This window comes from Nothobranchius furzeri, chromosome 16, assembly GCF_043380555.1.
Source record: "Nothobranchius furzeri strain GRZ-AD chromosome 16, NfurGRZ-RIMD1, whole genome shotgun sequence".
In the NCBI taxonomy this organism is placed as follows: Eukaryota; Metazoa; Chordata; class Actinopteri; order Cyprinodontiformes; family Nothobranchiidae; genus Nothobranchius; species Nothobranchius furzeri.
Genome location: NC_091756.1, coordinates 40,501,970 through 40,515,730, shown reverse-complemented (window position 1 = coordinate 40,515,730; position 13,761 = coordinate 40,501,970). Strand labels below are relative to the sequence as shown.

Here is a 13,761-nt window from a genome sequence, read left to right as displayed (position 1 = left end):
CCCAGCAAGAGCTGAAGGTCAGAGCTGGATGAAGCTAGGAGGACCACATCATCCGCAAAAAGCAGAGACGAGATTCTCCTGCCACCAAACTCGACACACTCCACACCACGGCTACGTCTAGAAATTCTGTCCATAAAAGTGATGAACAAAACCGGTGACAAAGGGCAGCCCTGGCGGAGTCCAACCCTCACTGGGAACAGGTCCGACTTACTACCGGCTATGCGGACCAAACTCACGCTCCTCTGGTAAAGGGACTGAATGGCCCTTAACAGAAAGCCACCCACCCCATACTCCTGGAGCGTCCCCCACAGGGTGACCCTGGGGACACGGTCATAAGCCTTCTCCAAATCCACAAAGCACATGTGGATTGGTTGGGCAAACTCCCATGCCCCCTCCATCACCCTTGCAAGGGTATAGAGCTGGTCCACAGTTCCACGGCCAGGACGAAAACCACATTGCTCCTCCTCTATCTGAGATTCAACTATCGATCGGACCCTCCTCTCCAGTACCTTGGAGTAGACCTTTCCAGGGAGGCTGAGGAGTGTGATCCCCCTATAGTTGGAACACACCCTCAGGTCACCCTTCTTAAAGATGGGGACCACCACCCCGGTCTGCCACTCCCTAGGAACTGCCCCCGATGACCACGCAATGTTGTAGAGACGTGTCAACCATGACAGCCCTACAACATCCATAGCCTTGAGATACCCAGGACGAACCTCATCCGCCCCCGGGGCTCCGCCGCTGTGTAGTTGTTTGACTACCTCAGCAACTTCTGCCCCCGAGATCGGACAGTCCATCCCCAGGCCTCCCAGCTCTGGTTCCTCCTCGGAATGCGCATTGGTGGGATTGAGGAGCTCCTCAAAGTATTCCTTCCACCGTCCGACTATAGCCTCAGTTGACGTCAGCAGCTCCCCATCCCCACTGTAAACAGTGTGAGCGAGTTGCTGCCTTCCTCTCCTGAGGCGCCGGACAGTTTGCCAGAACCTCTTTGGAGCCGATCGATAGTCTTTCTCCATGGCCTCACCAAACTCCTCCCACGCCCGAGATTTTGCCTCGGCAACTGCCACTGCTGCACCCCGCTTGGCTATCCGGTACCTGTCTGCTGCCTCCGGAGACCCACAGACCAGCCACGCCCTGTAGGCCTCCTTCTTCAGCCTGACGGCTCCCCGAACCTCTGGTGTCCACCAGTGGGTACGGGGGTTGCCACCACGACTGGCACCGGCCACCTTACGACCACAGCTAGCAACAGCCGCCTCGACAATCGCAGAGTGGAACAAGGCACACTCGGACTCAATGTCCCCCACTGCTCTCGGGACGTGGTCAAAGCTCTGCCGGAGGTGGGAGTTGAAGACCGTCTTGACAGGTTCTTCTGCCAGGCGTTCCCAGCAGACCCTCACTATGCGTTTGGGTCTGCCAGGTCTACGCGGCATGTTCCCTTGCCATCTGATCCAACTCACCACCAGGTGGTGATCAGTTGACAGCTCCGCCCCTCTCTTCACTCGGGTGTCCAAAACATACGGCCGCAGGTCAGATGATACGACTACAAAATCTATCATCGACCTGTGACCTAGGCTGCCCTGGTACCAAGTGTACCGGTGGGCATCCTTATGTTCGAACATGGTGTTCGTTATGGCCAAACTGCGGCTTGCACAGAAGTCCAAAAACAAAACACCGCTCGAGTTCTGATCAGGTGGGCCGTTCCTCCCAATCACACCCCTCCAGGTCAAGCTGTCATTGCCCACGTGAGCATTGAAGTCCCCCAGCAGGACAATGGAGTCCCCTGATGGAGCACTATCTAGCACTCGTCCCAGGGACTCCAAAAAGGGTGGGTACTCTGAACTGATATTTGGCCCATAAGCACAAACAACAGTCAGGACCCGTTCCCTGACCCGAAGGCGCAAGGAAGCTACCCTCTTGTCCCCCGGGGTAAACCCCAACACACAGGCAGAGAGTCTCGGGGCTAACAAAAAGCCAACCCCAGCCCTCCGCCTCTCACCCGGAGCAACTCCAGCAAAGTAGAGTGTCCAACCCCTCTCCAGGTCTCGGGTTCCAGAGCCAATGCAATGTGTCGAGGTGAGTCCGACTATATCTAGCCGGTACCGCTCAACCTCTGCCACAAGCTCCGGCTCCTTCCCCGCCAGCGAGGTGACGTTCCATGTCCCAAAAACTAGTTTTCTTGTCCGGGGATTGGACTGCCAAGGCTCCCGCCTTGGTCTGCCACCCGATTCGCATTGCACCGGACCCTTCATGTTCCTCCTGCGACCTAAGACCAATTTGTCATGGGAGACCCTACCAGGGGCACTAAGTGCCCCAGACAACATAGCTCCTAGGATCATTAGGGCACTCAAACTCCTCCACCACGATAAGGTGACGGTTCAAGGAGGAGATTTTGGTTAAAGGCAAAGCCAGAGTGCAGTTCGGAGCCAATAAGAACCAGTACAATCTTGCCAGAGCACAACAGTCATACAAATCCCTGGTGCAGATCCATGAAAAGAATGGCTGGTACACACCACCCAAAGAGGACGGATAAGGAACCTCCACCACTATGCACTGGGAACACATTTTTTTTTTTTTCGGGGTTATCTTGTTCTCTTCAGAACATTTCCCCTCTCTGACTTACTGGGAATAAATCATCTTCCTCACAGAGACATCTCACCAGCATTTTGAAATCTAAACATTTGATTTAAAATTTATATTATAAGAAATGCCCTTTTTTCAAGTTATTGTATTTTCTAATGGTGGAAACATTTTCAACAAAATCTGAAATAATCTAAAATAACAACAATGATGCCACATGTGTTCATCCTCACAGTGGTAATTAAGTACAAATCGGGGTTGTCTCCTGTGATTTCACAAGCTTTAATGCTGTCAGTGTTTCCTGTGTGACCCTAGTTACATGTGAGTGACACAAACCACAGTAAAGCACGTTTCCACAGATGCTGTGGTTTTGACAGTTCATTCATAATTTCCTGTTGAGGCAGAAGAAGCTGGAGGCTGTTGACAAAGCACGTGCTGTGTAGGTTATATTAAGATCACGCTTTAGGAGGGTATCAGGCTTCAGCAGCTCTAGCCGAGGCCCCATTAGTATGCATGTTGTGTTTTTGCCTGTCGCCGCAGGCATGGTGCTCATGCAGATGCAGCCAGCCAACAGGTCTGAACTAAGGAGGGACACGGTTGTCTCTTAAAGACACAACCTGTGATGTGCTTGTCATTTTACTGGAGGTCGCACTTCCAGTGATTTTAGACCCTAATGGCATCCATTGGTAAGGTCTTACTCAAATATAAAAATACCACTTGCTTGCAATGATTTAGGTTTGCACTGCCCCCAATCGCCAGGGAAAAGGCACATCACCACTTTAAAAGAGCCAGGTTTCAACAGTAGTGTTGCTTTCTGGGTCAAGGTCGAATGTTGTTATGAATACACTCATTTACCGGTATCACTCAGGGCAAAGGGTAAACAGTTAACAAGTGGTCATCACAAACAGTAAAACATCATACAAATATTTACATTAGCTTTACATCTACTGGAGCCTCACAGACACCAAGTCAGACTCTTGGTGTGCCCTTCGCAGAAACAAAAATATTGAGATTGATACTAATGTGCGGTTGTAATATTTCTATAGTTTTAACCTCATGAGGAAGCGCGAGCATGCAGGCATTTAAACATCCATGTTTGCAGTCGTATATATTTGTGTTTTATAGAGTTCTGCATGGTAGGCTTCAGGTTTTTTATACTGAAAAGTGTTGCTAAGGAAAATGCTGTGGACCTGTCACCCTTAAGGAACAGTAGGTCAGACGCTTCTGCTCCCCTGAACATTTAAATTATAAAAGAGGTGCACTAGAAATGCTTTTTACCTCAATGGTTTACAGTAAAAGGGCTGAAAATGTTCTCTGTCTTCTGAGTTTGCTTCAGTATTGTGCATTCAGGTGGTCTCCCCAACAAGTTTCTACCACATAAATGAACCACTCGTAAACTCAGGAATTCATGAGACCTGTAGAAAATGTAAAATGTCTGCTGGAGTTGTGCTATATACTTTTATCTGTTAGAAATGTTAGGCACTTTACAGCAAATGTTCAATATCTTTCCAAATGTTTTGCTGAGAATGTGGAACAAAAATCTTCTTAATCCTGTTCCGCATACCAGACTTTTTTCTTGTATTACCTTGAGACATTTTTTCTTCTCTCCATCTTCAAAAGAAAACTGAGTTTAGATAACAGTAAGTTCTCCCTGGCAGCAACAGATTACATGATTTTTCTGCCTAAATGCAGTTCCTGTCACAGTGGCAGGCTATTCATGCCGACTGATGTGAGTCACGCTCCAGGAAGAGTGGAGAAGTGTGAGTGGGTTCTTTGACATTTGCAGGTTGACTTCTGCGTGCCTGCTGCTGAACTCCAGATGTAGACCTGCACAACTTATTCAGGAATACTGGGCGATAAAATTTTGTGACAGTTGACGACCCCCAAAGAAGTAGAACGTTTGCGTTTTTGAACACACAGAAACGTACGGAACCATAGAGCTGTCACCCATGCAAAAAAATTATAATTCCACATTATAATGTGCTACTTTTATGGTTCTATCAGTATACTTCTCATTTTTGTACAATATACATTCGCATGCTTGAAATGTAATATTCATATTTTCAGAATGTGATGATATTCATTTATTAATTTCATTTATTCATGTATAGAGCACCTTCCACAACCTGTAGCAGAAACCCAATGTGCTGAACACAACATTTAACAGGCAATCGCATCAATAAAAACAATAAAAAATAAAAACAGAATAAAAAATAGCATAAAAAACAGATGAGAACAATTGTTAAACAATTAAAATCAAGACAAAATTGCAGACCCCAGTGGTAACATTACCTCGACATAATAATGGGCCTTCAGACGTGACTTAAAAATCTGGAAGAAAGGTGCCAGCTTAACAGTCAAAAGTAGACCGTTCCACAAAGTTGGAGCAAGGACCGCAAATGCACGATCTCCCCTAGATTTGCATCTGGAACAAGGGACCACCAGTAGTTCCTGGTCACCAGAATGAAGAGAGTGGGTGGGGACAAGCCCTTGATAGCAGTGCTGATAAATAGGCTGGAGCATTACCGTGAAGAGCCCTGCACACGAGCATCGGCACTTTGAATTTTGCTCTGTACTACATAGGAAGCCAGTAGAGTTCCACCAACACTGCTGTGATATGGACACGCCGTCTTGTACATGTCAGAAACCTAGCAGCGGAGTTCTGAACCAGCTGTAGGCGAGCAATCGCACTCTGAATCAAACCGGCATGCAGTGCATTGCAGTAGTCAAGTCTGGACAGAACGAATGCATGAATAACAGCTTGTAGGTGCTCCCTAGAGAACAGGGGCTTGATCTTAGCCAAGTGTCTCAAATGAAAAAACCTGGAACGTACTACAGTGTTAATTTGTGCATCAAATGTTAGCACTGAGTCAATTTTTACACCCAGGTTGGTAACATTTCTCTTAGTGTGCCAAAGGGCCAAGGTCCACAGTGGAGGCTCCCTAGGGTGCACTGATGGAAACAAGACTGCCACACACAGGTGTCACCTGTCCTCTGACCACCACCAGCAGACAAGGTGGGTTGCCCAAGGACACAACAACTGCAACAGACTGAGCAGGACTCAATCCCACAACTGTGTGGTTATGAGGATATGGTTCATACAAAGCTCACAGTGGAGTAGCTGCCATTCAACAGAGCCAGTCGAGGTGGTGTGGACATCCCATGAGTATACCTTCAGAATGCCTTCCACAGGATGTGTTTCAGACATGTCATTGGGAGGAAACTGGGGACTCTCTGTAGAGGTACCTCACATGGGAATACCTTGTAATCCCTCCAGGTGAGGAGGAGTTGGGGACATGAGTGTCTGGGTATTTCTGACAATGTTTTAGTCCCTGTGGACCGTTTTCAGATAAATGGCAGAAGATTAATTGATTGACAGCTTTGGTTGAAACAGTTTGACACACTTAAGCATAGATTTATTTTTCCTTGTATTATATTTTTTGTCATAGCTTCATTTCTTCTCTCACCAAAATGTCACCACCGCAGGACAATAAAAGGCTTTTCTGTTCTACTTCACATTTTTTGTCTGTTAACATTTAAGGAAGAATTCTAGGACACATTTTCAGACTTTCAAAATTTTAAAATAATATGCTTAAACTGAAATGCTGACTTCAAATATTAGTGAAATACTCAAATGAGCTTTGCTGTTTTACAGAGAGTCATTACTTTGTTACATTTTAGGAACATTTTATTTCTCTCTCTATTGTGCTCCCTCCCATAATTGTGGTGAAGCTGGCAGAGTTAAAAAGGTGAAAAGTGCGCTGGCAGAAGTAAATGTAAAATGGGTGTCCTGGCAGGCCTCTGCTGTCATGCAGTGGTTGTTTCCTCGTTCCTCACTGTGGCCTCTTGAGGGCGGAGCCATCTGCTATGAAGCAATTGACGGCTGGCTGGAGGTCCAGATGTGATGCATCGTTATTGCGTGACTGATGCACCATCTGCTGACACCTGACTGACAAATGCAGTCGTGACTCTTTACGTCGGCCTTTATTTACAGCTGCAGCCGGAGCGTTGTCAGCCAGACTGGCATAGGGTTTCACCAGGATTATTTCCAGTTCCCAAATTTGGAGATTCTGTGGCAAAAAGAGATTCCCAGCTATCAAAGAAAGGGGGCTGATTAAAAATGCATGCAGGAGCTTTTTGCCATTACCAAACCATCAGTGGTTGCAGGTTGACAGTACAATTTCACATCATGGAAATGAATTAGGCTGGGCTTATTCATTATGCATGCTCATTGGTTTCTTGTTCAGGATGGCCATTGTGTCATTTCTAAATAGATGAAAGCCAGGTAGTGACACAGATAACCCTGCCGTGTAAAACATTTGTTCTGCTGTCCTGCAGAAACCTCCCTGTTCATATCTGGGTCTCTTTGGATTGAGCCCTCGTCTACATCCGCTCTGACTTTGAAGGAGAAAATTAGGGCAGTCCTTTCACAATAATACAACTTAACTGCTTTGCTTTTGGTAGAATAACATCAATTGATGTATCAGCACAATTAGCGTTTTATGTAAAAATATAAAATCATTGTCGCTTACCGTAAATGTCAGAAAGCTAGTTCAGTAACGAGGGCAAACCTGTGAACTTTGCTCTGGTTTAGTTGCGTTTTGGCGCATGCCCTAGTTTGATTTTAGAGTTTCTTCTGAAAAAAAGTAAAAACTGAGTAAAAACTCAGTTCAGTCTACTTTTCACTATCTGTAATTACAGTTTAGTGTGATTTCCTTCGACAAATGCATTAGTGGTTACATTTCACCTTTCGTCTATCCGTGTCAGAATTGTCACCTGACAACTCCATTCTCTGTTCTCACTAACACAGGAATCTCATGTTTACTAACCTGCAACCTGCCTCGCGGTCTGCTCTGACAATCTGTTCGCTCGCTGCAGGTTTTGGTCTGTTTACCAGCATCCCTTCTGCAGGAGAAGTCAGGGTGACAAGGCAAAAGTGACGCCCTGGTTTGGTAAAAACAGTCTGCTCCTGGTTTATCCTTCCTGATTTTGCTTCTGCAAGCTGATTACATTGTGCCAGTTTTACAAAATGAGCAGACATTTTTTCTGCATATTTACTGATAACTGAACTCTTGTTCAAAATAAGTTAATATAACACAATCAACACAGGCTTAGAAGCAGGTGTGCACTGGAAGGCTGGTGCTGCAGGAGTTGCTACGGGCAAACTTGACATTAAAGTTCATATTTAATTAACTTAAACACACGAGACTTTGTTAGCAGACCTAATGTGGCAGACAGAAAATGTATCACTTGTTACTAAAGGAGGTTTTATCATGATAGCGTTTGATTAGAAACATAAAATCCACAGTAGCATTCAAACTAAATCTATCTCAACAGTAGTCATCTGTCCAAGCGGCTTAAATGGCAAAAATGGTTAAAATAATAATTTTTGTAGTTTTATTGGCTGCTTTTCTAACTTCCTGTAGCGGCAGGTTGTATCATCTAATTAATTTGTGGATATCATCAACATAGTCCACCAGATCGACATACAGATGCGTAGAACGTAAAAATCGCTGATATTTACAATTTACATATTGTGCACCCCTAAACTGAATGTTGCACTGGCAGCCATGTTGACGGGCTCTATTTCTGTGTTTTGATTTGAATGCAGTTTGAATAATTGGGTCATTTTCTCTTTTTTTACAGGTGGTGCTCGTTTTTGCACTCAGTATTGGAGCCCTTGTAATATACTTCATAGATTCCTCCAAGTAAGTAATATAGCATCACTACTGATGTTCATCTGTCTGTGTGACAATTACCACGATTAGTCCCAAACTGGTGGTGAATATTTGTGATATGAAGTAGGCATTGGTCTTTATGGGCCTTACAGAAGCAGAGAAATCAATAACTAAAATGTAAAGCTCAAGCAAGAAGCATGTTTATGTATTCTGTACTATGATCATATTTTAGTTTAAAACACTAAAATGTTGTTCTAGAAGATCTAAAAATGTACGTGTTTGTATTTTATCATCATCCTCAGCTGCTTAAGCCAGTGATTTGAGATTAAATCTGATTAATCCCTGTTATGGCCTGATAGGACTTTCCAACAGGCAGGAAAGTCCAAAACTTCCTTTCTGGTGGTGTAATGTTTATTAGCTTTTAAACTCATGGAATCAGGCTTCTCACAGTTTCTCACAAACATTTCTTCAACCAGCGAGATCTTGTAAAAGAATAATATTGGCAGAAAAAGAAATCAAAAAGGAAATAAAATTCTGTCAAATAGCCTTTTTATCCATTTTTGAACTTGAAGAGGTGTGGCATAGCTGAGATAATACTTGATACTAGACTGGATGTTTCACCTCTGAACCACCTATTTGCCACAATCATGCCTGTAAACCATAATTTATCATATTTTATTTACCATCCTTGGAAAACTAGACTAATCTAGCATAAAAAGGTACAACAATCTTAACCGAAGTGTATAAATGATTGTTTGGGTGTTTTAATAATCCTGGAGCACTGGTTCAGATTCGGTCCATTTCTTCCTGTAGGTCACCTTCACTCTTTACCAACGTTTAAGATGATCTTTAACCAAGTGGAAGAGAACAGATGACTGAGACAAATACTCTTGTGTGCTTTTTGCGGGAGCGCAACAGTTGGGTTTAGTAAAGTCCAAACTTCCTTCTGGAAACAATGACCATCACTCATCAGATCAGGAGGAAGTGGAAGGCCCTTTTAGCTGCATGTTCTATTGCCTGGCTGTGTTTAGACAGGAAGTGCCATTAAGAAGCACAGCAAGTTACACAAAGATAAAAGCTTTTATCAAACCCAGCGGGAGTGCCCGGTGGGCACCATGTGAAGGCAGACAGGAGAAAAGGGGTTGTAAACTCATGTAATCAGGCTTGAGACTCTGGATGTGATCATTCGGTTACCGGTTGTTTTATTAGATCTCATGCAGCTGAGGGCCAGGCTCATTTTGTTGTGGTTAGCAGGCATGATCTCATTTCATTATCTTGACAAGCTCAGGTAGAGTTACATCCTCACTGTTGCCACCTGTGGCTTCTTGTTCTTAAAACTAGCCTAATGGCGTCGGGTACCTTTTCACATGATGAAGAAAAACCTTCAGCCTTCAATTAAGTTCTGTCTGTGTGTGTGTGTGTGTGTGTGTGTGTGTGTGTGTGTGTGTGTGTGTGTGTGTGTGTGTGTGTGTGTGTGTGTGTGTGTCCATTGTGAACTCAGTAGTGCTGCAGCACCTTTACAGGTTCCTTTTATTCTTGGTTTTATATGATTCAAGGATAATTTTATCTCTATTCAACCAAAGTTTGGTATTGCCAGATGACAGCAGATTGCACCAGATGCGGTTTTTGGCTAATTAGTCCTGAGAGGTTGCTGAGGCTGTTATGACGGACAAGCTGACCTGACAGGAAATGACACCTAGAAGCAAAACAGAACCACTTACAGGTGATCCTGCTCTAAAAACCCTGCTCAGCAGCAGAAAAGCAGTCCAGACGTGTGGATATTAACCGTCAAATGCTTTCCATTTTTGCGATGTTGCACATTTAGTGCCGTTCAAAGGTATGAAGGCATTTTACTTGTGAGTTGGTATGAAAGGGAGTAAGTAAGGCACAATGTGACCTGTGCTGCTGCAATTGGGAAAGTTCCTGATGCATGACAGCTTCCTGTCCTGTCCTGTCCCAAACCCAGCCTGAAACTCTATTACCTAGCCCTGCAGGTCTGTTTCCACTGTATGGTCCGTCACCCTGCAATGACAGATTTACTGGGCTGAAGTGTCATTACAGTGAATGAGGGCAGAGTCATCCAGCAGAATAACCCCGGGTTTACACGGGAGCCGTCAGCAGCACGTTACTGCAGCAGCACGTCTTGCTCGAGTAAGCTGCTGCTTGGCCCTTCCCACGAGAAGCGAATCAGCAGGGGAGCAGCTGTCACCGACAGAGCACGAAGTCACACGAGTGACTTCGTCAGTAAACACAACAACAAGCAGGAGAAAACTACAACATGGCTCCAAAATGTTTGTGTTTTTATGTTCTGTCCGTTTTATAATCGTCAATACGGACCTGAAAAACAAAGGAGACCGCTAGCTAGGTGATAACTTCTCACGGGGCCGCACAGTTAGTAACCTTTTTAAAGTAAAGCGACCGGAAGGCAATACGTTCTTTATTCTGAAAATCTCGGGAGCTTCTCTCCATTTCCGCGTCCGATTTCCTGTCTTTCCTTCCCCAAAAATGTCGAACTTGACCCGTTTCAGAGGCGTCGCGCGTAGGAAATAGAACCGGCGCGTAAAGGCCGCGACATGCTGCTCCTGAGACGCGGCCGACTCGCTCTGCTGACGGCTGCCGACGGCTCCAGTGGAAAAGGTTCTGTTGACCACAGCCGTTCCTATCAGCAGCTATGACGTGCTGCTGCAGTAACGTGCTGCTGACGGCTGCTGTGGAAAGCCGGGGTAAGACGATTCTTAGAAGTGGAAGAAAAAGCTTTAGTTTTAATTTCTTCTTTCTCCCTGTAAATACTTTTAAAAGTTTTGGTTAAAAAGATGAATTTAGAGCTCTTACTTCCTCTCATCTGGGTTGGGGCTTGTGGGGAGAGCTGACCTCCCCCAGCCCCTCTGGAGGGACTCCAAGGGGATCTCTGGACCAGTAAGAGAAATAACCCCTGCAGGTGGCACTGTTACCATTTGCTTGAACCATTTTAGCTAGCTCTTCAATCAATCAATCAGTCAATCAATCAATCAATCAATCAATCAATCAATCAATCAATCAACCAATCAACCAATCAATCAATCAATCAATCAATCAATCAATCAATCAAAGCTTTATTTATAAAGCGCCTTCCGCATCCCTGTCAGGAAGCCCAAAGTGCTGAGCTCTTGTTGACGTAGAGGAGCAGCAGTTGTACTTTATGTCCCTCTTCGATTCCAGAGCTCCTCATCCCAACCCTAAGGCTGAGGCCAACCACCCTGTTGAGGAAGCTCATCTTTACCCAGCACTTTACAGGACCAGTTAGCCCTGAGATACCTCATCTTCAAATATCACCAGGGCCCTCAAACCCATCCACCATGGCAAGGTGGCAGATTAAGGAGGAGATTAGAATTTAGTGGTCTGAGTTAATCTAATAATAAAATGCAAATGGCCTGTATTTACTATAGTGCCTTCTAGAGTCCTAGAACCCCCCAAGGTGCATTACAACACAATCAGCCATTCAACTATTCACACACACATTCACAATCTAGTGATGATGACACTGGAGCCACAGCTGCCCTGGGGCTCATTGACAGAGGCGAGGCTGTCGAACACTGGCACCACCTGACCATCACCAGTAGGCAAGGTGGGTTAAGTGCCTTGCTCAAGGACACAACAGCAGTGTTCTCTAACAGGAACTGGAATTGATCCTACAACCCTGCAAATACTGGACAACCCATTCTACCTCCTGAGCTGCTGCTGCTATTGTCATAAAAAGAAGACGGCAAATATTTAAAACGTGTAGCAGAAGTTAGGAAATAAATCGGTCCACCATGCAACAATTTCTACAATTAGGTATATTTTAAATTTTGGATAAAATATTTTTAAGTTGTTTTGAGTAAAAAAACAAAACAAAAAAAAACCTAATAAATGAATAAATAAAGCATTTCATAGATATTTTCACCCACGTCTGATAAACACAGTAACTCAACAACGCGTGGTGAGGAACGATGATTGGAATTGAACTTATAAATTGTGATATTTGATACGAACTAGTGTATTCATAGATACATCTAACCTCTTGAATTAAGCTACCTAGCTGGAAGGAAACACCTGGATTAAACTCTGGATGTGGTCATTAAATCTCCATCTTGCCACAGACTTCAACCCAGTGTCACCACTGTGCATCAGATCATTTGAAATGTATAATCCCTCAGGTATAATCCCACTTTATGAAGTCGAGCAGGAACAGCGTTTCATCAGAGTGGGTCTATTTTTATTATATTTTTACATAAGAATAACAATTTGCTGTAATCCACGTGGTATTAGTAGAGATTGTGGCTGTCGATGTACCGTACTAAAGCTTATGAAGGCAGGTAGAAAAGCAACATATGAGAGCGAGAAATCTAAGGTTACTCTTGTTTTTAGCTTTCTAAATCATTCTCTAAATTGTGCTAAACTGCACATACAAGTTTCTAAATAACATGTAATGTTGTTTTGTTTAAGGTTAAAGTCTCTTTAGTTGTCACACTGGTGTGTGAAATTTGTTTTTCGCTTCTGACTCATCCAATGGGACAGCAGTGAGCTGCAGACATGGCAGCACTCGGGAAATATTTGGTGGTTTACCCCCAATCCAACCCCTTAGTGTCAAGGAGGCATTGGGTCCCATTTTCCCAAGCCTTTGGCATGACCCAACCGTGGATCCACAATCTCCCAGTCTCAGGGTGGACACTCTACCACTGGGCTACTGAGCTGGTGGTTCCCAAACTGGGGTCTAAAACCCCAAAGGGGGTCTCCACAAGGTTGAAAGTAACACAGGGTAACAGGGTAACACACCCTACAGTACAATCAAATCTCTATAGGGAGCCTAAGTCACAGGCTCATGTTATTTGTAGAAATAAAACATCAACTTTGCAGAGCAAGCAGAGTCAGTGGCTTCGACATATAAATATTGGACAATGGGTTTCCATAGGCTCTAACAACAAATTTTTGAAGAAAATTGGGAGGTGGCCACCACCGCCATTTTGACCATGTCACAGGTTCCGTCAAGCCCAGACAATTCCACAAAAGGGAAGAGAGGTGGAGCTGAGGGTGGGGCTGTAAGGCTGGGATCAACTGATGACACCCAGTCGAACAAGCTACAAGCTAACCTGAAGCTAACGCGGAGGTGGGAGCTAAGCTAACGGAGGTAGCAACCTAGCTACAACCAGAGTTATCTGTGCACAACACCAGAGCTTCTGAGTCAGAGGTACGCCGGGCTGACCGCTGGGTAAAACCGGGTGGAACACAGAGGTCTCCGAGACCTCCACAAGCCGGCAGCCACACAGCAGACAAGCGCCGCTGCGATCTGAGATGCACAGAGCTGCCGCTGGGGAGAACCGGGTGGAAAGGTTTCCATCCCAGAGCTCCACAAGCCGGCAGCCCGCGCAGCAGACAGAAGCTGCGATCAGATAGAGATGCGCCGAGCTGCGGGGAGGGGAGAACCGGGTGGAAAACAGAGGTCTCCTGAGAGCTCCACAAGCCGATAGTCAGAACCCAGCTCCACCAA

General features: G+C 45.0%; 1 protein-coding gene across 16 annotated transcripts in view; it reads left to right on the top strand.

The window, feature by feature from the left end:
- Nucleotides 1-13,761, top strand: part of LOC107387848 (calcium-activated potassium channel subunit alpha-1) — a 113,408-nt gene that overhangs the window by 41,044 nt on the left and 58,603 nt on the right. For all 16 annotated transcript variants that reach the window (XM_054749225.2, XM_070545659.1, XM_054749224.2 and 13 more), the window contains exon 3: nucleotides 8,224-8,285. In XM_054749225.2, the coding sequence (XP_054605200.1) occupies nucleotides 8,224-8,285 (62 nt within the window). The remainder of the gene's footprint in view (nucleotides 1-8,223; nucleotides 8,286-13,761) is intronic.